Here is a 24,000-nt window from a genome sequence, read left to right on the forward strand (position 1 = left end):
GGCGGTGATAACAGTCGTGAATTAGTTAACAAAGACCAAAACAAAAGACGATCGTAAAGTGGATGGTGGTGATAACAGTAGTGAATTAGATAACAAAAACCAAAACAAAAGACTAACGAGAAATAGCGAAGATGAGAATAGTCGTGAATTAGTTAAAGACCAAAACAAAAGACGATCAAAAAATGGCGAAATAGAGAAAACTTGCAAAGACTGAAGGAAGGAAGGAAGGAAGGAGGAAAGAAAGCGAGTGAGAGAGAGAAGAGGAAGGAAGGAGGGAAGACAGGAAGAGAGAGAAAAAGAAAACTGGAGAAGACAGGAGGAACAAAAATAACGGAAGAAAGGAAAGAAAGCGAGTAAGAGAGAAAGGGAAAGAAGGAGCGAAGACAGAGAGAGAAAAAAAGAAAGCTGGAGAAGACAAGAGGAACAAAAATAACTAAGTGACCCATGAAAGAAAAACAAGTTAGAAGCGAGGCGAAAGAAAACCGAGAGGGGAAGAGAAGGAGGAGGAAGAATTGAAAAAAAGAGAAACAAGAGGAAAGTTAAATATGAAAAAGAGGAAGGGAACAGCTGGGGTGGAAGGAAGAGAAGAAAGAGTAGGATGAATAAAAAAAATGAAAATAAAATCACAGAAAGAAGACCAAAAAAGAAGAACGAGGGGAGAAAGAGAGAGAAAACAAGAACAAAAATGGATCACAAAAGAGGTAGAAATTGATACAAGAGAGGCAGGATAATTTTAGGCCTATGCGAAATAGAAAATAGAAATGAAAATAAGAGAGAAAGAAGGAAAAATAAATCGAATAAGAGAGAAAAAACGAAAAAAGGAAGAAATTGGTGTTTGAAAGAGGCAGAATATTTTTAGGCCTACGCGAAATAGAAAATAAAAATGGAAATAAAAGAGAAAGGAGGAAAAATAAATTGAGTAAAAAAATAACACGAACAAAAAACACACACAAAAAAATTAAGAAATTGGTGTTTAAAGAGAGGCAGGGTAATTTTAGGCCTACGCGAAACAGAAAATAGAAATGAAAATAAGAAAGAAAGAAGGAAAAATAAATCGAATAAGAGAAAAAATCACGTACAAAAAACACAAAAAAATGAAGAAATTGGTGTTTGAAAGGGCAGAATATTTTTAGGCCTACGCGAAATGGAAAATAAAAATGGAAATAAGAGAAAGAAGGAAAATAAATCGAATAAGTGAAAGAACAAGAACAACCCACAAAAAAGAAAAATGGCAAAAGAAGGAGGCAGGAAAATTTTAGGCCTATGCGAAATGGAAAATAAAAATGAAAACAAGAAAGGAGAAAAAATAAATTGAATAAGACAAAGAACAAGAACAAACCACAAAAGAAAGGAAAAAAAAAGGCTAAAGAAGAAGGCAGGATCATTTTTAGACCTATGCGAAATGGAAAATAAAAATGGAAATAACAGAGAAAGGAGTAAAAAGCATATTGAGTTCAGATCCCATTAGCGTTTTCCGATTACTAGTGTCAATCAGCTTGGTCAGCGTTCGTGTGAGTGAGAGCGAGTGAGTGAGTGAGTGAGTGTGAGTGAGTTGAGTGAGAGTGAGTGCATGACCGAGTTTCTGGGTTAATTTAGTCAGCCAATCAGTCAGTCAGTCAGTCAGTCAGTCAACAGAGCAATATGTATGTGTGAATAATGGAGTGTTTGTGTTATGCGTCCCTGTGTGTGTGTGTGTGTGTGTGTGTGTGTGGACAAGACCAGGTATACATAACCATACACTTACAGAATCACCATCAACACTTCGTTTTCATCACCATTCCACTTTCACTGTTCATCACCACTTGCTCCCCCTTCCCCTTCCCCCCCTTTATCACCACCACCACCTCTATGCATCATCTACATCAATACCACTACAATCACCACCACCACTACCATCACCACCACCACCATCTTTATCTTTAGCCTTCACCCTCATCACCTTCACCACCATCATCACCACACCCACAACCTTCACCTTGATGTATCCCTTCCTTTCCCTCACCACCACCACCACCACCATCACCACCACAATCACCATCATCAGCCCTAGCTCCACGGCCTACACTTACCTCCCACTCCACCATCACCTCCACTCAACCACCGCCACCACCACCTTCACCACCGCCGGCACCACCGCCCCTCACCACCCCCGCCATTACCCCACAAACTCTGGCGCGGTGAATGTCACTACAAAAACTAGACGGATCAACTTTCGCAAGACCAGTTTAATGTGGAGAGAGAGAGAGAGAGAGAGAGAGAGAGAGTTAAATTAGAGGTGTGCAAGGTAAAATACGAGGTAAAAGGGCCAGGGAGGGAAAAAAAAGCAGGTGAATGAGGGTGCGAGAGAGGGAAACATTACCTGCAGCCTCGGTCTCGTGCACCTCTCTCACCTGGGTTACCTGAGGGGCACAGGGCCGCGCGGCACCACCAGCCTCCCGAGGGGCGGCGGAGTGTTGCCTTGGCTTATGCAAACAATCATTGGTGTTCCTCTGTTTCCATGACTCATTATCTTTGTCTCGTAGATCTGAGGAGGAAGCTTGACTAGCGAGACGCGAGCGGTAATGACCCAGCGTTTGTGAGGTGTTTCGTTGTGCTGGTGAGCCGCGGTGTGCGGGAGTGAAATGTTCCCTGGTGTCGGCGTGGTCGCCAAACTGCCGCTGCTGCTGCCGTGTGTGGCGTGACCTTTGTAAGGTGAAGGCAGTGGCAGCGTCCCGCGTGGCTGAACTGCTTTGTGCGCCAGGAATGCTGACTGTGGTGGTGGTGGTGGTGGTTGAGGCGGCTTCTCGTGCTCACTGAGACGAGGCGCACAGGCAGACAGTCATGGAAGCCGTGAACAACGGCGTGGAGGACTCCTGGAGGGACGCGGAGGGGGAAATACCGCACCCAGTGGTGGTGGTGCTGGGGGCCGACGGCGACGAGTACTGGTGCAACACGCCGCCCCCGGAGGTGAACATCACCATGTGGGGCACCCCCAGCGGCCCCTCCAGCGGCTCCTGCACCCCCAACACCCGCTCTCCTTCCCTCAACTCTTTCTGCTCCGAGGCCTCGTGGAGTGACGCCGGCAGCGACGACTCATCGGTCTTCAAGTCCAACGGGGACCGATCGCGTCACGCCTCCACCGAGGTGTTGTCCGACAGCCACGGCTTCCTGAAGGCGGCGCCGGAGCGGCTGTGTGCCTCGCAGGACCATCTCAACACCGGCAAGGCCAAGGAGCGGCACCTGCCACGCTCACGCCAGTACAAGACCAAGGAGATTGTCAGGGAGCGCTCCGCCTCCATTGTGGAGGAAAATCGCCGCGATGCCTCCTCGGACTCCAAGGTGAAAAAGTTCATATCCAGGATGCGCTCCCACTCCCACCATGAGCTGCTGCTGCACGGGCGGAGCCGCGCCGGCTCCCTTGTCGACGCGGAGAAACTCGAGGAGTCGCTTGACCCAGAGCCTCGCGAGGTGCCCCCCGCGGCCATCAACTCTCGTCTTTTGGGCCGCTTCCGCAAACATGGCCTTGACCTCAAGAAGAGGCGCTGGAGTGCTTGGGATGAGAAGGTGCACATATTCCGGATGCGTGGTCATCGGAATCACGAGGAGGATGACTCTGTCCCGCCCCGGCCCGCGGCGCCGGCCCCCGCCGCCCCTGCGCCACGGAAGGCAGCCGCTGTCCTGAACAAGCCCCACCTGACCCGCACTCGCTCCAACTCCGAGTCCGACATCATTGTGAACAAGAAAAAGCGGAAGCGACGCTTCTTGGCAAAGGACTCGCGCGTGAGGGACCTCCTGATGGAATTCCACTACCGCAAGAAGCGCGGCAGCCTGCCCTCGCTGGATGCCGAGGAGCAGCGGCAGCAGCAGAAACAGGGGGAGGTGCCCCGCAAGGAGGGCTTGTCCGTCAGAAGGGACGGTCGTGCCCTCTCGTTCCACAACCTCACAGACTTTGCTGTGGATGATTACTTCGGGGGCGACACTCCGGGGACGCTCTCCGAGGACGAGACGGACGGGGACCGCTCCCGCCCCGCCCTGCTGGAGCTGGACGCCCACCCGCACCCGCACGGCCGTGACCGCCGCCCGCGCTTCTCCATCGACAACATCCTGAATGTCATCAGGTAAGTACCTTCCCCTGACCACACCCACCCGCGCCTCTGTTGCACTCCGTGACCGGAGGGGGGGGAGGTCATGCTAGGGCAGGACAGGGTATGGTAGGGTTGGGCAGGGCAGGGTAGGGCAGAGTGTCTGGCGAGGCTGGAACTTTCACAGGTTAGGGAACTTAGGGGCGGCAGGACGGGTTTGTAGAGTTGCCGTGGCGGGGCGTGGCGGCGAGTATGGTGTGTCCTCGCTCCATTGCCCCTTCACTTAGTGTGCCAGCACCCCCCGGCGGCCCGGACCGTTGTGTGTTGCCGGGACCCTCCACGCCCCGTAATAAATACCACCTAACCGCCGGCAACACTGCTGGACGCTGCGGCGGGAGTGATAACGGTCCGCCGCTCAGCGATGACGTCTGGGTATTGCTCCCACGCTGCCTGCCACACACCTGACCACTGCAGGACACGCTCAGGACACCCCCCCCCCCCCCCCCACACACACACACACACACACACACACACACCTGTCTCCACAAGAAAGGAAAGAACTGGGTAAGACGGGGACGGAAGAAGATTGAAAGGGAGAATTGTTTTAAGTGGGTTGGTTTCTTCCTCGTCTTTCCTCTCATGAAGACAGAAAGTCTGCCAAATACTTTTAATTGGACAGTATTTTGCGCCCCCTCCCTCCCTCCCTCCCCGCGTCCCCCACTTCCCACCCTCCGCCTTGTATCACACGCCAATACCCGCGAGACTGAGTTCTGATTGCCGCAAAACACACACACACACGCACGCACACCTTCCATTCTGCGGCGTCGGAGATGAATTCACAAAGCGCGTCACAATCACACGTTACATTTACCTGGGAGAATGGAACGGCGAACCGGGCTGAATGGGGGAGTGGGAAGAGGGGGAGGCGGGGGAAAGGGGGATGCTAGAATAGGGGAATGGAAGCTAGTAAAGGTTAAAGGGGGGTTACCAGGATGGGTAGGGGGGCTTAGTAAGGGAGAGGGGTTAAGGGATGGGGGAAGGAAGGCTAGTAAAAGGGAAAGGCGGGGAAGTGGTGGGATGGGGGAAGGGAGACTCTTAAAGGATGGGGGAAGGGAGACTCTTAAAGGATGGGGGAAGGGAGACTCGTAAAGGATGGGGGAAGGGAGACTTGTAAGGGGGAAAGGGGGGTTACCTGGATGGGGGAAGGGAGGTTAAGGGATGGGGGAAGGGGGGCTAGTGAAAGGGAAAGGGGGGTTGGTTACCTGGACGCGGGGGGGGGAGTAAGAGGGGGTCGGGGGGGGGTTACCTGTTAAACCTTCATCTGGTGTGTCAATCTGAGCGTTCATTCATTTTCTCGTTTTCCGCTCCCTTGGCATATGTTATCATTATTATTATTATTATTATTATTATTATTATTATTATTGGGTATTTGTCGTGTAAGGATTGCTGTTGTTGTTGTTGTTGTTTTCTCTTGTTGTGTTCACGGTGTTTGTTTGCTTGTTTGTTTGCTCGTGTTTTTGTAGTGTTAAGGTTTGTTGATGTTGTTTCCCATTGTTGTGTTCATCGTGTTTTGTTTTGTTTTCGTGTTTTTTTTTTTTTTTTTTTTTTTTTTTTTTTTAGTGTAAGATTTGCTGTTGTTGTAGTCTATTGTTTTTTGGACACTCCTTTGACCTCTATTCAGAAGCAGTAAGTAGCGGGCTTTTTTATATTTTTCTTTACGCCCTTGAACTGTCTCCTTAGCTGTAAAAAAATAAAAAAATAAAAAAGTGTTTGTTCGTCTGTTGCGATTATAATGTCTTCTGATTCACTGTAACCTTTCATCAACATCAACGGAATGTCATGTTTGTTTATGTATGTATTTATTTGTCTTTATTCATTTTAGGTTTCGTGATATCTTCCGTTAAAGGTGGGAAGACTTTTTTTCTATATCAAAAGTCGTATGTTTTGTTTTCACCATCGAGATCTTTTTTTTTTTTTTACAACAAAGGCGACAGCTCAAGGGCACAAAAAAAGGAAACAATAATAAAAAAAGCTCGATTCTCGCTGCTCCTCTGCTTATTTAGTGGATGCCTCTCTTGGTTCTCTGCTTTAAACTTTCTGTGACCAATAAGTTTCAAAATGTACATAAAAGTGATTTGATGTAATTTAGATAGGATTTTTTTTTTCCATGGATCGTATGTTATCAGCAATTGGGTATTTTCTTTATGCATCCACGTCATCAAGTGTTATGGTATTTCACTTTTCTGTAATTACTCCGCTGCTTTATTACGATACTTGTTTTATTAGTTCATAGGCGAGCTTTTTTGTGGTTTGTTTTTATTCCCTTGAGCTGCTTCCTACTAATACTTTCGCCTGCACTCTTGGAAAGTTTTGTGTGTCGTATCGCTTTGCCCGCACCATCAGGAACTGGATTTATTTTGTTCATGCATTTTATTATTCTCTGATTCCATGCGTTTCATTTTTCCATACATATTTAATTCCCTTGAGCTGCTTCCGTTTCTGTAGACAGGCGGAAGTCAATCAGTTCTTTGGTCAGGTTCATTCCTAACATTCACGGCTAATGGCGTTCATGGATTCCAGCATTTCTTTGTATTTCTCTTCGCGTTGAGGCGCTTTTTGATTCCTCGTCTTGGCCGGTTTGTTCTTTACTTTCGCTTGGAGATAACGTTGGGGCGCGCCGCAGACGGTTTAGCTGCGCGTGGCCGCGATGCTCATTTCCGTCGCCTTGGCCCTTTGAGGCCATTTCTGACATGTGATGAGACTGAGAAAGTCCAGCAGTCGTCATCGTTCTTTCCTCTCTAAGCGTTGTTTATCAGTGTCGCCGTTCCCGCCGCCTCCACACACTGCACGCCTCCTCTTCAGAGAGGGTGACAGACTGCTCTTCATAACGTTACCATAGTTAAAGAAAGCCACCGGAGACCCGTTCATGCCTCGGACGCATCAAGGACCTTTTATTTTCATATCGTCACAGCCACAAAAATGGTCAAACGGTACATCTACGACATCTCACTCAGCAGCCCAGTCCAGCCAACCGAGCAGGCCCAGCGGGTCGCTCACAGCCGTGCCGCTGCAGCGCGGCGCGAGCGAGCCCTGGCCCGCCGCCGCGCCGGAAGGAGGCCCGTGTGCGTGGAGCCGCGGGAGAAGGTCGCCCACTGCTTCCCCCTGGAGGCTAGCGACCACGCCGGGGTGGTGCTCCCCGTCCACGGGGAGGCCCCCCCGGCCTACGAGAAGGACAGCCCCATGCCTGAGGTCCCCAAGGATGCCCATCTGGGGGAGGACACTCAGGGGGAGGCTGCTCCCGGCACCGAGGATCCACCGGGGGACCCACCCGGCAATGGTGCCGAAGAAGGGGCGGTCCCCAAGGAGGAGGCACCATCTCTGGAGGGACCCGTGGAGGCACTCCAAGTGGTGGATTCACTTGTGGAGGGGCAGGCACCTCTGAATATGGAGGTGCTTGTGGCAACCCTCTGCATGTACCTGTGGAGGCTTTTCTAAGTGACCCGTGGAGGTGGAGGCCCCAGGGTAAGGCCCCCTGGGTTCCCGGCCCCCCCCCATCCCCCCCGCCAGGCCCGGTGAAGAACCCCTAAGGTGCAGCCACGAGGCCGCCAGGAGGATCCTGCCCACCGTGCCGCACGGCAGGCCCGACCTGCAGTGGCACCACGGAGGCACTTCTTCTAGCGGTGGAGGCACCTCCAAAGGTGAAGATATTCTGGAGGCACTCTGGAGGACCGATATCTGTGCCATAGCCGTTCGCCGCACCCTGGCATCGCCGGGAGGTTTCTGTGTCGCACGGCGGGGCCGAGGACAACTTCCTCGGTGCCCGCAGCGGCACGCGGCCTTCCGATCCTCAGGGGCAGGCGGACGCCGCTGGAGGCACTCTGGGGGTCCGATTTCTGTGTTCGCCGCACCCGCACCCTGGGGTCCCTGGGAGGTTTCTGTGTCGCACGGCGGGGCCGAGGAGAGCTTCTTCGGTGCCCGCAGCGGCACGCGGCCTTCCGATCCCCAGGGCCAGGCGGACGCCGCTGGAGGCACTCTGGGGGTCCGATTTCTGTGTTCGCCGCACCCGCACCCTGGGGTCCCTGGGAGGTTTCTGTGTCGCACGGCGGGGCCGAGGAGAGCTTCTTCGGTGCCCGCAGCGGCACGCGGCCTTCCGATCCCCAGGGCCAGGCGGACGCCGCTGGAGGCACTCTGGGGGTCCGATTTCTGTGTTCGCCGCACCCTGGGGTCCCTGGGAGGTTTCTGTGTCGCACGGCGGGGCCGAGGAGAGCTTCCTCGGTGCCCGCAGCGGCACGCGGCCTTCCGATCCTCGGGGCCAGACGGACGCCGCGGGGCGGGTGCCACCTGGGAACTGCTTGCTTACCACCTGGGGTCTGCTGGTCAATGTTGGGGGTGCAAGGGTCGCCGCCTCCTCTCCTTCCGCCGCCTCCTCTACTTCCGCCGCCTCCTCTACTTCCGCCGCCTCCTCTCCTTCCGCCGCCTCCTCTACTTCCGCCGCCTCCTCTACTTCCGCCGCCTCCTCTACTTCCGCCGCCTCCTCTACTTCCGCCGCCTCCTCTACTTCCGCCGCCACCGCGCACCGAGCGGCCAACAGCTGGGGAGTCTCGCCGCTCACACGTCCACTCTGCGGGTCCCCAACTGATGTTTCTTTTCATTGCTATCTCACTCTCTACAAACACTGTATCTGCTTACCCGCCACGGCTTAGTGCCACCAGTAGTGATGCCGCTGCTATTACTGCTACAATACAATGCGTTTCTTTTCATTGCTATCTCACTCTCTACATTCACTGTGTATCTGCTTACCGGCGCCCAGAGAGGCAATCGTGTGTATTGTTAATGTATTTTTATCTGTTACTATTTTCACCTTTTTTTTCCCTTCTTGAGCTCGTTAGAAAGTTCCCAGAAGAGCAGTCGCGGGTATTTTTAGTGTATTTTATCTTCTACAATTTTCATCTTTCTTATTCCTTCTTGAGCTCGACGGAGGATTCCCAGACAGAGTAGTCGTGTGTGTAGCCACTGCTGTAGTTTCCTAGTTATTGTGTTATTTTCCCTTCTGTTTGGTTCTTAATGAGCTCGTCAGGCCGCGGCTCGAGACTCGCTTGATGAGCTTCACTAACTAAGTTTAAAAATCGTCGAGGTGGAAGACTTTCGTTAGGGAGCAGAGGTTGCCAGATTGTGTGTGTGGGGGGGGGGGGGTCCTTAGGTTGAGTAGCTTTGTAACCCTCTACCCCAGCGTTACCAAATTGTGGGGGGGGTTACTGAGGTTGAGTGGCTTTGTAACCCTCTATCTACCATCTACCCCAGCGTTACCAAATTGTGGGGGGGGTTACTGAGGTTGAGTGCCTTTGTAACCCTCTATCTACCCTCTACCCCAGCGTTACCAAATTATCGTACTTAGCCACTCAGCACATCATATTTTTTCGGTTTCTGACGCACGGTTATCGTAAACAAACATCAACGCGTAACCCTTCCAACGATAACTTCAACCGAAATCGCGTTCTCTGTGTGGCTACGAGAGTTTAGGGCCACGGAACTGATCATTGCGATGTTTGGAATACGATAATAGGGTAACGCTGCTCTACCCCCTCTACCTGTTTCCTTCCCTACTGACCTATCTACCTGCTTACCTTCATCCGAGACCCTTTACCTACTTACCTATGTATACTTTCCCATCTACCTGCTCTCCCTTCCCTCTGCTTCACCTGGTTATCTGTCTCTCTACCTGTCTGTCTCCCTTATTACTGCCCGTCTACCTCTTTATCTATTCCTACCTACCCTATTCTTTTGCCCTTATGACTGTAATTAGCTACCTGCCAATCTACCTGTCTACCTTTCTAATTACTCGATGTCTTTGTTTATTTACCTATTCCTACCTGACTACCTACCTACCCTACTCTTTTGCCCTTATGACTGACTAATTATCTTCCTGCCAATCTACCTGTCTACATTTCTAATTACTCGCTGCCTCTTTTTTTTTTTTACTTTTAACTGGCGAACTTTTTATCTTTATTTTTGGGGACTTTTTCCTGCTAACCTCCCTGCTGACCTACCTGTTAAACTTTCGAATTGTCTGTCTCCCTGTCTGTTTTATTCTCCCTCTACTCCTGTTTCTCCTTCCTGTTTTCCTACTTTTCTTTATTTTTCTGCTTGTTTTCCTGTCTTCCTGCTCTCTTTCTTCCTGCTTTTCCTCTCGTAGCTTACTATTTGTCTTTATCTTTCTGCTTGTCTTCCTGTTTTCCTGATCTCCCTTCCTGCTTTTTCTTCCTATCTTACTCTGTGTCTTTATTTTCCTCCTTCTCCTTATCTATCTTCCTCCTTTCCTTTATCTTTCTGCTTGTCCTCTGTTTCCCTGCTCTCTCTCTTTCTGCTTCCGGTTCCTATGTTACTCTTTGTCTTTATCTTCCTGCTTGTCCTCCTGTCTTCCTGCTGGCTTCCTTCTGCTCGCGTGGATATTAAGTCCCCGCCTTCTGCTCCTCCACTTTAAATTAGGGTAACTGCCTTTTATTCTTTCCTCCTCCCCGCTTGGTCCTCTCTTCTTATTTTTTGTTCAGCTCTTTTATATGTCTTTTTTGTTTGCCTGTTGAGCTGAAAGGTGTTTGGGTGCGTACATAAAGACCCGGTTCCACAGCCCAACACAGTGTCTTCGTAACAGCCCGAACCAAACTATAGAATCCCATACAATCCAAAGTGGGGAGGTCTCCGATGCCACACTAAACACACAACAAGACTTTTCTAGTATAGCTTCATCAAATTTGTGAACTTCAATATAAACCCCAGACACTATACAAGGAAATTTCGAAGGCTCTGGTATTGGTTTGGGAGCTTACTAACCGATCATGGGGAACTGTGAGACTGGCCGTAACAATCTGAGCCCCTTTAACAGTTTCCTGCGGCATTCTGTTTCTCGTTTCATTGTTGTCTTCTTCCTGAATCTCATGTTTACCGCACAAGATTTCCCATTCTTTTCCCTCCTCCTTGTCCTGGCTATTTTTCATCCCATGGTTAATCTTCTCTCTCGCTCTCGCCCTCGTTTTCGTTTTTTTCTCTCTCTCTCTCTCTCTCTCTCTCTCTCTCTCTCTCTCTCTCTCTCTCTCTCTCTCTCTCTCTCTCTCTCTCTCTCTCTCTCTCTCTCTCTCTCTATTCTTTTAACTCAATTTTTCCTTCCCTTCCTTCCCCTTCCCTTCCTTCCTTCCTTCCTTCCCCTCCTCCTTCCTTCCCCTTCCTTCCTTCCCTTCCCCTTCCCCTCCTCCTTCCTTCCCTTCCCTTCCCTTCCCCTTCCTTCCTTCCTTCCCTCCCACCTCTCCACCTGTCCTCATCTTTCCTTCCTCCCTTCCCCCTCCTTCCCCTCCCCTCCCCATTCACCTCCGCTGGCCGGCTGAAATAATGATAGACAATACCTCCCAAGCTTCCCATTCACCTCCCCTTCCCTTTCTCTCCCCTCCTCCCTCCCTCCCGCTCACATTATCAGTTTGGGTGCTTCCATTGTCCTCGTGTGTCGGGTGTTGTGGCGTTGTGTTGCTGTTGCCATGCCTTCCCTCACCCCCCCTATGCATCCCTCTCTCTCTCCCGCCCTCCCTCTCTCTCTGTCCCTCCCTCCCTCCCTCCCCCGCCACAACAATGGACTCGACCCTCACTCCGACACGACTCTATAGGCAGCGGAAAAGTAACTTGTTTTTTCTATTATTTTAGTTTCCGGGTAAAAGAAATACAGGAAGAAAATGTGTGTAAAAAGGGTTGGTATTGAAGATGGTGGTGGTGGTGGTGGTGGTAGTAGTAGTAGTAGTAGTAATAGTAGTAGTAGTAGTAGTAGTAGTGGCAACAATCGCAATAGTCTTTTGTTTTTTGTGTTAGTAATAGTAATAGTTCTACCGCTTCTTCCGTGTTTAATGAAGGCAATGGAGCAGAAGGAAGGGGAGGAAAAAAGAAAGGAGGAGGAGGAGAAGGAGGAGGAGGAGAATTCAATGGAGGGGGATAAAGAAGAGGAGGAGTAAGAGGAAGATAAGGAGGAAGATGAGGCAAACTGTACAGAGGAAAGAGGAAATGGAGAGAAAAGAGAGAAAATAATCATTAGAGAAGACAGCAGTAGTAGTGGTAGTAGTAGTAGTAGTAGTAGTAGTAGTAGTAATAATAGTAATAGTAATAGTAGTAGTAGTAGCAGTAGTAGTAGTAGTAATAGTAATAGTAGTAGTAGGAGTAGCAGTAGTAGTAGTAGTAGTAGCAGTAGTAGGAGTAGTAGTAGTGGGGAGTAGATGAGAGAGAGAGAGAGAGAGAGAGAGAGAGAGCAGAAGAACTTTTCCAACCCAACCCAACCTGTCTTTCCCTTCCTGTTTACCACCTCAGAAGTGACATTGCAAGTGGCTTCCAGAGATCATCCTTGTCTTGTTATATATCGCCCACAAGTCTTCTCTCTCTCTCTCTCTCTCTCTCTCTCTCTCTCTCTCTCTCTCTCTCTCTCGTCTTGGGTTAAAGGTGTACAATGGAAGCGAGGCGGAGGAAGGAAGGAAGGAAAAACGGATAGAAGGAAGGAAGGAAGGAAGGACGGATAAAAGGAAGGAAGGACGGATAGAAGGAAGGAAGGACGGATAGAAGGAAGGAAGGAAGGAAGGACGGATAGAAGGAAGGACGGATGGAAGGAAGGAAGGATAGAAGGAGGGAAGGACGGATGGAAGGAAGGACGGATGGAAGGCAGGAAGGAAGGAAGAAGGACGGAAGGAAGGAAGGAAGGAAGGACGGATAAAAGGAAGGAAGGAAGGAAGGACGGATAGAAGGAAGGAAGGAAGGAAGGACGGATAGAAGGGAGGAAGGAAGGAAGGACGGATAGAAGGAAGGACGGATGGAAGGACGGAAGGAAGGAAGGAAGGAAGGAAGGAAGGACGAAAGGAAGGAAAGAAAGGAAGTGAAGGAGAGATTTGACGTTTATACACAACATACACACACACACACACACACACACACGCACACACACACACAGAACGCCAGACACAGATGGAGAGGATAAAAACGGACATAGAAGTAAAAAAAAAAAAAACAACGGGAAGGTGGAACAGAGACTGAGGTTGACAGGTAAAGAGAGACTGACAAACACAATGAAACAGAGAGAAAGAGAAATACGAATACGGAGAGGGAGGAAAAGAGAGGTGGAGGCGGAGAGGAAAACAATTAAAAAACATACGAGAAAACATTAAAACACACACATATATTTCCCCACTCCCTCTCTGACACCTTAGGACGTACAAGCAAATAGGAAAACAAGAGACAAACATATCCACTTCCTCTCACCACTCCCTCAGATCCCTCGAAAAAAAACACACACACTTCAAAACACATAAAACAGAAAACACACTTATCCACTCCCTCTTCGGAAGGTAAAAACAACTAGAAACACACAGAAAAAGAAGGAAAACGGAAAAATCACCCCATCCATTCCCTCTTTCATCTCTCACTGTGGTCTATTTCTGCCTCTCGAAATAGGGCAATGCCAGTGATGGGGGGGGTGGGGGGGGGGGGAAGGATAAGGGATTGGGTGGTGAGGAGGGGAAGGAGACGGATTGGGTGGTGACAGGAGAGGGATCGGGGCTTTGATGAGGGGAAATAACAAGGTAACAAAGATTAGGTCAGCCAATCAGCCACTCAGCAGCCCGGAGACAACGAGCGACAACCAATCATGTGCGGAGAAGTCTAAGCCGATCATGGACAGCCTCACTGCTCTCTCTCTCTCTCTCTCTCTCTCTCTCTCTCTCTCTCTCTCTCTCTCTCTCTCTCTCTCTCTCTCTCTCTCTCTCTCTCTCTCTCTCTCTGTTTCCGCGCTCTCCTTCTCTCTTTTTTTCTCTCTTTCTCTCCCCAACGCGCGTCTCATCCCTTCTCTCTCTCTCTCTTTGTATCTCCGTTCATCGTAAAATTTCCATTAATTGTCTCTTTTATCAATGATCTCTCTCTCGTGTGTGTGTGTGTGTGTGTGTGTGTGTGTGTGTGGTGAGATAGTGAGAGAGAGAGAGGGAGAGAGAGAGGTACGAGAGAAGCATTAGAGAGAGAGAGAGAGAGAGAGAGAGAGAGAGAGAGAGAATACGCGACGTGGGATGAAAGTGAGATGAAGAGAAAGAAATTGAGGAAGAGGAAGGAATACGCAGAGAGAGAGAGAGAGAAATCGCAAAGTGAGATTAAGAGAAAGAAAATGTGGAAGAGGACGGAAAACGCAGAGAGAGAGAGAGAGAGTGAGAGAGTGAGAGTAAGAGAGTGAGAGAGAGCGGTGTATGGCAGAGAGAGCGGTTGGGGTAGTAGTGTGGCTGTAGTGGTGGTGTGTGGCGGACCCGCTGTGCTTAGCTCCCCTGGTTACCTGTGAGAGTGCGAACCCCCCCTCACCCCCCCCTCACACACACACACACACACACACACACACATACACACACACACACACACAGTCCCATCCATAGTAGTCAGTCATCCCTACATGCAACAGTTTAATTCCTGAGTCATCATAGTTCCTGATCACCTTGGCCCTTCCCTACCTGCCCTCATCCTAATTAACGGCCACCACCTGTCCGGGGAAGCGTACCCTACCTTTATAAACTCTATGGTCCTCCTTTTTTTGTTTGGTTTCATCCCTTTCGTCTTCTAGGTCAAGGTAATTCAACCTTATCCAGCTCAATCCAATATTTTCTGGCTTCCCATACCTCGTCTCCTCTCTCCTTTTTTCTTGTTTTGTTTTATCGAGTTTCGTCTATGGACCTTTTTTTGTTTGGTTTCATCCTTTTTGTCTGCTAGGTCAAGGCAATCACACCCAATCCAGCTCAATCCAATATTTTCTGTCTTTCCATCTTTCCTTTTCCTTGTTTTTTTTAATTTTTTTTTACATCTAGGTCAAGGAAATCCAACCCAATCCAGCTCAATCCAATATTTTCTGTCTTTCCATACCTCCTTTTCCTTGTTTTGTTTTTTTATTCTTTTTTTCATCTTCTAGGTCAAGGTAATCCAACCCAATCCAGCTCAATCCAATATTTTCTGTCTTTCCATACCTCGTTTTCCTTGTTTCGTTTTTTTATTCTTTTTTCATCTTCTAGGGCAAGGTAATCCAACCCAGTCCAACTCAATCCAATATTTTCTGTCTTTCCATACCTCCTTTTCCTTGTTTTTTTTTATTCTTATTTTCGTCTGCTAGGTCAAGGTAATCACACCCAATCCAGCTCAATCCAATATTTTCTGTCTTTCCATCTTTCCTTTTCCTTGTTTTGTTTTTATTACCCCTTTTTCATCTTCTAGGTCAAGGTAACCCAACCCAATCCAACACAACCCAACTCAATATATTCTGCCTTTCCATACCTTAAGTTTCCCATCCTCTTCTTGTTTTTTTTAATATTTTTTTTTTGTCTCCTATGTCAAAGTAACTCAACCCAATCCAATATATTCTGTCTTTCCATACCTCCAAGTTTCCCCTCTCCTTTTTCTTGTTGTTGTTTTTAATCCTTTTTTCGTCTCCTAAGTCAAGGTAATCCAATACAACCTCAAATAACTGACTGAACTCCACTATACATCAAGTCTCCCTTCCTTAGGCAACCCAAACTACCAAACACAACCTATCATACCATACCTGAACTCTCCTCTCCTTCATTTTTTTTTATCCCTTCGTCTTCTCGGCCAAGGCAACCCAACCTACCACAACACAACCTATCATACCGTACCTGAACTCTCCTCTCCTTCAGTTTTTCTTATCCCTTCATTTTCTCAGTCAAGGCAACCCAGCCTACCACAACACAACCTATCATACAAAACCTGAACTCTCCTCTCCTTCATTTTTTATCCCTTCATTTTCTCGGCCAAGGCAACCCAACCTTCCACAACACAACCTATCATACCAAACCTGAACTCTCCTCTCCTTCATTTTTTTTATCCCTTCGTCTTCTCGGTCAAGGCAACCTAACATCACCCAACATAACATAACCTTAACTTATCCTTACCTCATCCTTATACAATCGTCTCTCATCCTTCCTTGTTGTTGTTATTGATGTTGTATTAGTTGATGTTTTCTTCTTGTTTTTGTTGTTGACTACGTATAATTGCTTCTCTATGATCCTCTTAAGTTCTCTGTTGCTGTTGTCGCTTCTGTAGTAGTAGCAGTAGTAGTAGTAGTAGTAGTAGTAGTAGTAGTAGTAGTAGTAGTAGTAGTAGTAGTGGTGCGGAAGTCAATGTGTCTGTGTAATAGAAATAAAAATGTATATGTTTTTGTTGTTGTTTTTGTTGATGTTGTTGATGAAGCCTTTGATTAAGCATACACTGGAAGGGAAAAGTACGTATAACTCTGTATTTCATTGTGTGTCGTGGTAATCCCTGTGTGTGAGTGTGTGTGTGTGTGTGTGTGTGTGTGTGTGTGTGTGTGTGTGTGTGTGTGTGTTGTGAGTGGATTAACTGATAGCCGCCTCTGTTTGTATGTGTGTGTGGGGGGGGGGGGTCTGTTTGTCTCTCTGTCTCTCTTTCTATCTGTGTGTATGTTTGTTTGTGTGTTTATATGGATGCGTATATACAAAGGTTCTATTAATGAGCGGTTGTTAGTGTGTGTGCGTGCGTGCGTGTATGTGTGTGTGTTCCATGGTTCCCCTAATTGGCTGGTGTGTTTACAAGCGTCTCAATCACCAAGTATTTGTTTAGGTGTTCCATTAATTGTCAGGCGTGTGAGTTTGTACAGGTGTCCCAGTAATTGCCAGGTGTGTTTGTGTGTGTGTGTGTGTGTGTGTGTGTGTGTGTGTGTGTGTGTGTGTGCGGTGGTTCTAGACGCACCTGTTACGGCCCCACTAAGCCCCTCGCGGCCCCGTTTCCTGTTTTTAGCCTCGAGTTAAATTGTTGTCGCCGAAACTCGTATTGGTTTTACAGAATCCAAGATCTGTTCTCAACCGTACCGAGCTCCCTTTTCGATTGCTAGTGTTTTACTGAATGTCTGATAGCGTGAAAAGATTTTGTTACACTGGGATCTTTTTATTTTTTTTTCTTTCTTCTTTTTTTTCCGCCGAGCAGCGAACGCCACTTGCACTTTCAGGCGCGGGTGTGGAAAATGCGGTTTGGGATTTTTTATTTTTTTTATTTTTACCTCACTTTCTCTTCTGCACGTTTTGTTTTTTTTTTTTTTTTTTTTTTCCTCCGAGCTATTACTGTAGGCGGCAATTTCGGGGGAAGCGGAAAGAAAATGCGTTTCAAAAAGTTTATCTGCAAAAAGCTGTTTCGCGTGTAGTCTTTTTTTTTCTTTCTTTCTTTTTCTGTCTTTTATTCACTTTCATCGTCGACGGAAATAGTTGTGGATTTTTCTTTTTTTTTCCAGAGTGTGTAAAACCTTCTTTCGTTTCTGTAGTAGCACGAGGATATCTCTTTAATTGTTTAGTGTGTGTGTGTGTGTGTGTGTGTGTGTGTGTGTGTGTGTGTGTGTTTATAGATCATTAATGTACCGAAAAACCTTCAGACTAACGAACTGTGTGTGTGTGTGTGTGTGTGTGTGTGTGTGTGTGTGTGTGTGTGTGTGTGTGTTTTATTGTTAGTGTGTTTTTGTAGAGCATTAATGTACCTACAAACCTTCAGACTAGCGAACTGTGTGTGTGTGTGTGTGTGTGTGTGTGTGTGTGTGTTCTGAGAGGAAGGAATCGTCTTAGTGAGTAATGAGGCCACTTTTGACTTCCCGGAAATGGAAAGAAAAAACCAACATGAAGAAAAAGAAGCAGAAAGATAAAGAAAATAGACGAAAATAATTGGTAGCAGTAGTAGTAGTAGTAGTAGTAGTAGTAGTAGTAGTAGTAGTAGTAGTAGTAGTAAAAGCTGGAGAATAACAATAACAAGAACAAGAATAATGATGAGAGGATGATTATAGCACTGGAGATGAGGAGGAGGAGGAGGACGAGGCGGAGGAGGAGGAGGCTGAAAGTAGAAGAGGAGGAGTAGAAAAAGATAAAGAGGTGGCGGAGGAGGAGGAGGAGAAATCTAAAAATAAAAAGTATAAGGAGGAGAAGGAGGGAAGAAGGAGGAGGAGAAACCTAAAAAAGAAGAAGAGAGGAAAGAAAGGGAGGCTGAGGGGCTGGAAGTAAACAGGTGTGGGGGCGAGGGAGCAACAGGCCAGAGGATTGGTCACGCTCGCTGGTGCCACATCGAGAGGCGAGGAAGAAGAGATGACCAGAGGGGGGAGAGAGCGAGACATAGATGGAAGGTGGGAGTTGGAGGGAGGCATGGGGAGATGGGGAAGGGAGGGAGGGGCGGGGGAGGAGAGGCTAGGAAGAAGAGATAAGCAGAGGTGGGGAGAGAGAGCGATGCATAGATAGAAGGTGGGAGATGGAGGGAGGGACGGGGAGGGGCGGGGGAAGTGGAGAGTGGGAAGCCGTTTATAGTACCACATCACCAGCATCACTACCACACCACCACCATTACTTAATCCCCACCACAAGCCACCTTCACCACCACTACCAAAACACTATTCATACATCACCAGCACCAAACCACAATCATCACTAACAGTAAAATCATCACCACTTCACTCCACCACCATAGCAACCCAACAACCACAGTAATGATAGCCTTTGCCCATACTTTACAGCCCAACACCGACAACCACAACCACCATAACCTTCGCCCTGCACAACCCAGCATTCTCCCCCACCACCACCGCCCAGGCCACACACGTGCACACTTACCTCAGCACCAACACGGAACAAACACACACACAGCAAACAGCAAACACGTACAAGGCGAAGCGGAGGGAGAGGACCTTCAAGTCATACTGTGTTTCTCTTCCCATCTTCTTCTTCTTCTTCTTCTTCTTCTTCTTCTGGTTCCGCTTTTGCTTCTTCTTCTTCTTCTTCTTCTTCTTCCTCTTCGTCTTCGTCTTCTTCTTCTTTAATCTCGACGCTGCTTTGATCCGAGGGCATGATTGTCTTTTGTTTCTTATCTCGTTGACAGTAACAGATCTCCACAAGAACATAAGGAGTCTGCGAGAGGATGATACACCAATATACAAATCATGTTCCTCGGCATATAAACTGAGACTCTGCATATAAGCCAGACGTCCTGAAAACTACTTGCTGTGTGTGTGTGGTTTTAAGGTATAGGTCCCAGACTAAGTAAGGTAATAAATCAGCGTTAATATTTTTCGTGGTATTGTTGTTAAGATCATCTCCATTAGTTCCTTTATCAGCCGCCAACAAAGCAAGTGACCCCGCAAACATGAATTGTAAACAGGGTCAACTTTTCTTCTTCATAAAGGATCATCGCGTACCAAAGGGCAGACTTAATTATACCTATCCACTTCTCAAACGCGTGTTCCCTCGGAGTGTCACGGCCGCTTTAAACTCAGCCCCCTTTTGGCCCTCACGATGTTATGCCAACGGAGCCACCCCTGACCTTGCACACACCCCTCCCTGTCCCCCTCTACCCATCCCTCTCCTTCCCTCCCTCAGTGTAGTGCCTGGGAGCAGCTGCAGAAGGGAAGAGAAGGAAGGGGAAGGTTGGATGGGGTGGCGTGGGGTGAAGTGGGTAGTGGGATGAAAGACAAGTGGGGTGACAAGAGATAAAGAGAGAAGGGGAGAAGTGAAGGGGAGGGGATAAAGGAAGGGAAGGGGAGAAGAATGGAAGGAGAGGGAGGGAGATTTGAAGGGGAGGGGTGAAGAGGGGAAGGGAAGAGAAGAAAATGGAAGAAAGAAAAAGAAGGAAAAGGAATGGAGGAGAAAAGGTGGAAGTATGGGAGAAGGGAAGGAGAGGGGAGAAAATGATAGGGGAAGGAAAAAAAAGGAAAGGGAAGGGAGGAGAAAATAGGACAGGTACGAAAGAATGGGAAAGTGAAAGGGCAGAGGAAAGGAATGCAAAGGAAGGGAGGGAGGAAGGGGGGTAAAGGGAAAGGGGAAAAGGGAGAAAAAGAAGAGAAGGAGAGGGGAGAAACTGATTGGGAAAGAAAAAAAAAAAGGGAGAGGGAAGGGAGGAGAAAAGTGGACAGGTATAAAAAAAAGGGAAAGTGAAAGGGCAGAGGAAAGGAATGCAAAGGAAGGGAGGGAGGAAGGGGGGTAAAGGGAAAGGGGAAAAGGGAGAAAAAGAAGAGGAGAGGGGAGAAACTGATTGGGAAAGAAAAAAAAAGGGAGAGGGAAGGGAGGAGAAAAGTGGAAAGGTATGAAAGAAAGGGAAATTGAAAGGGCAGAGGAAAGGAATGCAAAGGAAGGGAGGGCCGTAGGGGGGTAAAGGAAGGGAAAAGGAGGTCAGCTTGCCTGTCTCCGCGGGTGATGGATGAAGATTGGCAGATGGTGGTGATTGAACCGCCTCCACCCCACCTCCTCCACCTCCACCACCCCCACCACCACCACTGCCCCTCCACCACCACCCTTTCCTCCAGTTTTACATAGTTTCACCACAATATCCATCACCATAACCACCACTACCACAATCACTAGCGGCTCCACCACCACCACCACCACTATTGACAAGACCTGTTTTGTCACTACCACCACAACCACCACCACCACCACCACTACCACCACCACTATTGACAAGACCTGTTCTGTTATCACCACCACCACAACCACCACCACCACCACCAAGAAAATCACAACCATTACACACGCACACACACACACACACACACACACACACACACACACACACCACATAAGGGCAGTATCATTTCGCTTAATTGCTGCTCCACATTTTTTTTTTTCCTTTAATATTTACAAAGTCATGAAGGTGTTGTGTTCTTTTACAGTGTTACAAACTCGCCCTGTTGTCTTTGCAGTATTTTTATTTTATTTATTTATTTATTTATTTTTAGTCATGTCCTTTACGTGTGTGTTGTTGTTGTTTTTAATATTCAGTGACTTTGTTTGTTTGTTTGTTTTCTTCTTTCTTTTGTGGGGTTTGGAGTCGTTGGCCATGATTGTCTCTCCTTTCTTTCCTCTCCTTTCTTTTCTCTTTTCCTCTTTTTCTTCTTCCTCCCCTTTTCTCTTTTCCTCTTCTCATTTCTCTTTTCTTTCCTTTCTTTTCTCTTTTCCTCTTTTTCTTCTTCCTCCCCTTTTCTCTTTTCCTCTTCTCATTTCTCTTTTCTTTCCTTTCTTTCCTTTTCTCTTTTCCTCCTCGTCTTTTCTCTTTTCCTTTTCTCTTTTTCTTTCCTTTCTTCCCTTTCCTTTCTTTTCCCTTTTCCTTTTTTCCTCCTCCTGTTTTCTCTTTTCCTTTTCTCTTTCCTTTATTTTCCTTTATTTTCTCTTTTCCTCTCTTTTCCTCCTCCTGTTTTCTCTTTTCCTCTCCTCTTTTCTCTCTTCTTCCCACCCATCCCTTTTTTTTTACGTATCCAGCAAGTTCTCTCTCTGTTTCTTTCTCATCCTCCTCGTCCTCCTCATCGTCATCATCATCTTCATCATTATTTTCATCACTATCATTCTTAGCCTTTTTTTCTATTCATCGCATCAGGCGGAAGATGATCGAAAATTGCCTCATCAACTCCTTATAATACCTTTTTAACATTTTTTTAATTGACTGTTTTGTATTTTTTTCAATCGATTTTTAAGTCACGTTTTCTCATATGTTACTTTCCTTATATTTTTCTCTTGTGTCGTGTTTTATTTATTTATTTATTTTTTTTATTCATTCATTTAGTATCCCATTGTACATTGTTTTTCCCTTTTATACGCTTTTTGTTATAAGTTTTTCCATATAATTTCCTTCAGCATACATTTTTTTTTCATTTTCTTCGTCGTCTTTGTTTATTTCATACCCTAATTTTTTCCCCCCTGAAAAAATCCCACAGCATTTATTTTATTTTCTATGTCATTTTCTTTCGTATCATTACATTTCCTTCTATAACATTATCCCTCTTTTATCGTACTTTTTTATTTCTGTTTCTTTCCCACCATAATATATCCACCTATAACAATTTCACTCCTCTATGGTACTTTTTATTTCATTTTCTTTCCTATCATAACATTTCCATCTATAACAATTCCACTCTTTTATGGTACTTCTTACTTCAATTTCTGTCATACCATAACATTTCCACCTATAACAATTTCACTCCTCTATGGTACTTTTTATTTCATTTTCTTTCCTATCATAACATTTCCACCTATAACAATTTCCCTCTTATGGTTCTTTTTATTTCATTGTCCATCATACCATAACATATCCTCGTATAAGTTCCCTCGGTCAAAAACAACAGAGCATCATAACCTCACCACACGACCCTGGCACTTATTGTTTTGTTTCCTCCTCGTGTGTTTATAACTTTGAGCATCGAGAGAGAGAGGGAGGGGGAGAGGAACACGAATAACAGAACGTGAGTGATTAATGTGAACAGGTTGTGCGTGACCCGCGGTGATTAAACGTACTGGCGGTGGTGGTGGTGGTGGTGGTGGTGGTGGTGATGAATGGTGTTTCACGGAGGGGGTGTCAGTCTGTGGTGAATAGTTGATGGTTTTCTGCCTGCGAGCGTTGCATCCTGTCCCTTTTCTCTCTCTCTCTCTCTCTCTCTCTCTCTCTCTCTCTCTCTCTCTCTCTCTCTCTCTCTCTCTCTCTCTCTCTCTCTCTCTCTCTCTCTCTCTCTCTCTCTCTCTCTCTCTCTCCTTCTTCCTTCCTTCTCTCTCTCTCTCTCTCTCTCTCTCTTCTATCTCTTTTCCTTCCTTCCTTTCTTTTTCTCTCCATTTTCCTGCGTCCTTTCTTTCCGCTTTTTACATTTTCTTCCCTTCTCTTCCCTTCCCCTCTCCTCCTCTTGTCTACTAATTATAATCTTCACTCTTTCTCCTTCTCTCATCCCAGACCCTTATCCTTTTTTGCTCTTCTCTCCCCTCCTCCCTTCCCTTCCCCGCTCTCTTTATTTTTCCTACCTTTAATACCTCCCACTTGTTGTCTTTCTATCTTCAATCCCTCTTCTCCTCTTTCCCTTTCTCTCTTTCTCCTTTTTCCTCTTTTCCTCCTCCTCTTTTCCTCTCTCAACGTCATTCCCTCACTCTCTCATTCTCTCCGCTCTTGTATGTCTTTACGAGGCATGTGTGTGTGGAGAGAGAGAGAGAGAGAGAGAGAGAGAGAGAGATGTGGGGCCCGCCATGGGCTCGGAGTAGCTTGGTGGTGGTGGTGGAGGTGGGAGTGGTGTTGGTGGTGGTGGTGGAGGTGGTGGAGGTGGTGGTGTTGGTGGTGGTGGTGGTGTCCCAGGGATCAGGTGTCGCTTTGTCCTGCCTTCACTATGCAAGGTTCAACACCACTTCCATCATCACCACCACCACCACCACCACGTCAACCAACCACAACCATAATAACACCAAAGAAAATCAACAAAAACAACAAAAAGACAAAAACAAACAAGAGCAAAAACAACAAAAAAATTAACAACATCACCACCACCACCACCATCACCACCACCACCACCACCATCACCACCATGACATCCATCACACACACACAAAAAAAAAAACTCCGTCGCATGGGCACGATAAAGAACGAGGAGGGGAAATGCATCTTTTAAAATCATTCAAAGCAAAAAAAAAAAAAAAAGTGAGGTGAAGGTCTAGAGGGGAGGAGAGAGGGGGCATACAACATTGAAGGGAGGGAGGGTGGGGAGGGGTGAAAGGAAGGGGTGAGGAAGAGATAGGAGAGAGAGGAAAGGGGGGAAGGGGAGGGAGAAGCGGGGAGGGGAAGGGATGAGGGTGTATGTAGGGGGAGAGGAGAGAGTTGGAGGGAAGTGGTGAGAGAAGGAGTGAGGAGATGGGAGAGGGGAAGGAGGAGGGGTGAGGGGATGGAAGAGAGGAAGGGGAGGGGAAGGGACGAGGGGAAGGAACGAGGGGACGGTATAAGGGGGAGGGGAAGGAACGAGGGGAAGGTATAAGGGGGAGGGGATGGAAGAGAGGAAGGGGAGAGGAAGGAACGAGGGGAAGGGGAGGGAAAGGGACGAGAGGAAGGGGAGGGTAAGGGGAGGGGAAGTATGTCAGGGAAAACAGATTGGCGCGTGGCTATA

At 47.5% G+C, this 24,000-nt stretch overlaps 2 protein-coding genes across 9 annotated transcripts in view; one reads left to right on the forward strand and one right to left on the reverse strand.

The window, feature by feature from the left end:
- Positions 1-24,000, forward strand: part of LOC126994937 (uncharacterized) — a 77,756-nt gene that overhangs the window by 9,015 nt on the left and 44,741 nt on the right. For 5 of the 6 annotated variants that reach the window (XM_050854203.1, XM_050854200.1, XM_050854201.1 and 2 more), the window contains exon 2: positions 2,523-4,097. In XM_050854203.1, coding sequence (XP_050710160.1) covers positions 2,821-4,097 — 1,277 coding nt within the window. In that variant the 5' untranslated portion in view covers positions 2,523-2,820. Of the gene's footprint in view, positions 1-2,262; positions 4,098-24,000 lie in introns of those variants that run through there. The other variant, XM_050854204.1, reaches the window with a different exon arrangement.
- On the reverse strand, positions 7,736-8,753 carry LOC126994939 (WAS/WASL-interacting protein family member 1-like). 3 transcript variants are annotated; one of them, XM_050854208.1, is made up of 2 exons: positions 8,632-8,753; positions 7,736-8,559 (listed from the first exon to the last, which is right to left on the reverse strand). In XM_050854208.1, the coding sequence occupies exons 1-2, from the start codon at positions 8,711-8,713 to the stop codon at positions 7,736-7,738; spliced, it is 906 nt and encodes a 301-aa protein (XP_050710165.1). In that variant the 5' UTR covers positions 8,714-8,753. The 3 variants fall into 3 exon arrangements, with proteins under 3 accessions (XP_050710165.1, XP_050710163.1, XP_050710164.1); XM_050854206.1 differs by having other exon boundaries at positions 7,736-8,595; positions 8,632-8,746; XM_050854207.1 differs by having other exon boundaries at positions 7,736-8,577; positions 8,632-8,729.

This window comes from Eriocheir sinensis, unplaced genomic scaffold (assembly GCF_024679095.1).
Source record: "Eriocheir sinensis breed Jianghai 21 unplaced genomic scaffold, ASM2467909v1 Scaffold927, whole genome shotgun sequence".
NCBI lineage: Eukaryota > Metazoa > Arthropoda > Malacostraca > Decapoda > Varunidae > Eriocheir > Eriocheir sinensis.

Coding starts and splice junctions, on each gene's coding strand:
- LOC126994939 (XM_050854206.1), bottom strand. CDS start 8,713: ATGAAAAGAAACATCAGTTGGGGACCCGCAGAGTGGACGTGTGAGCGG. Junction 8,596..8,631: donor TGTTGGCCGCTCGGTGCGCG/GTGGCGGCGGAA, acceptor GCGGAAGTAGAG/GAGGCGGCGGAAGTAGAGGA.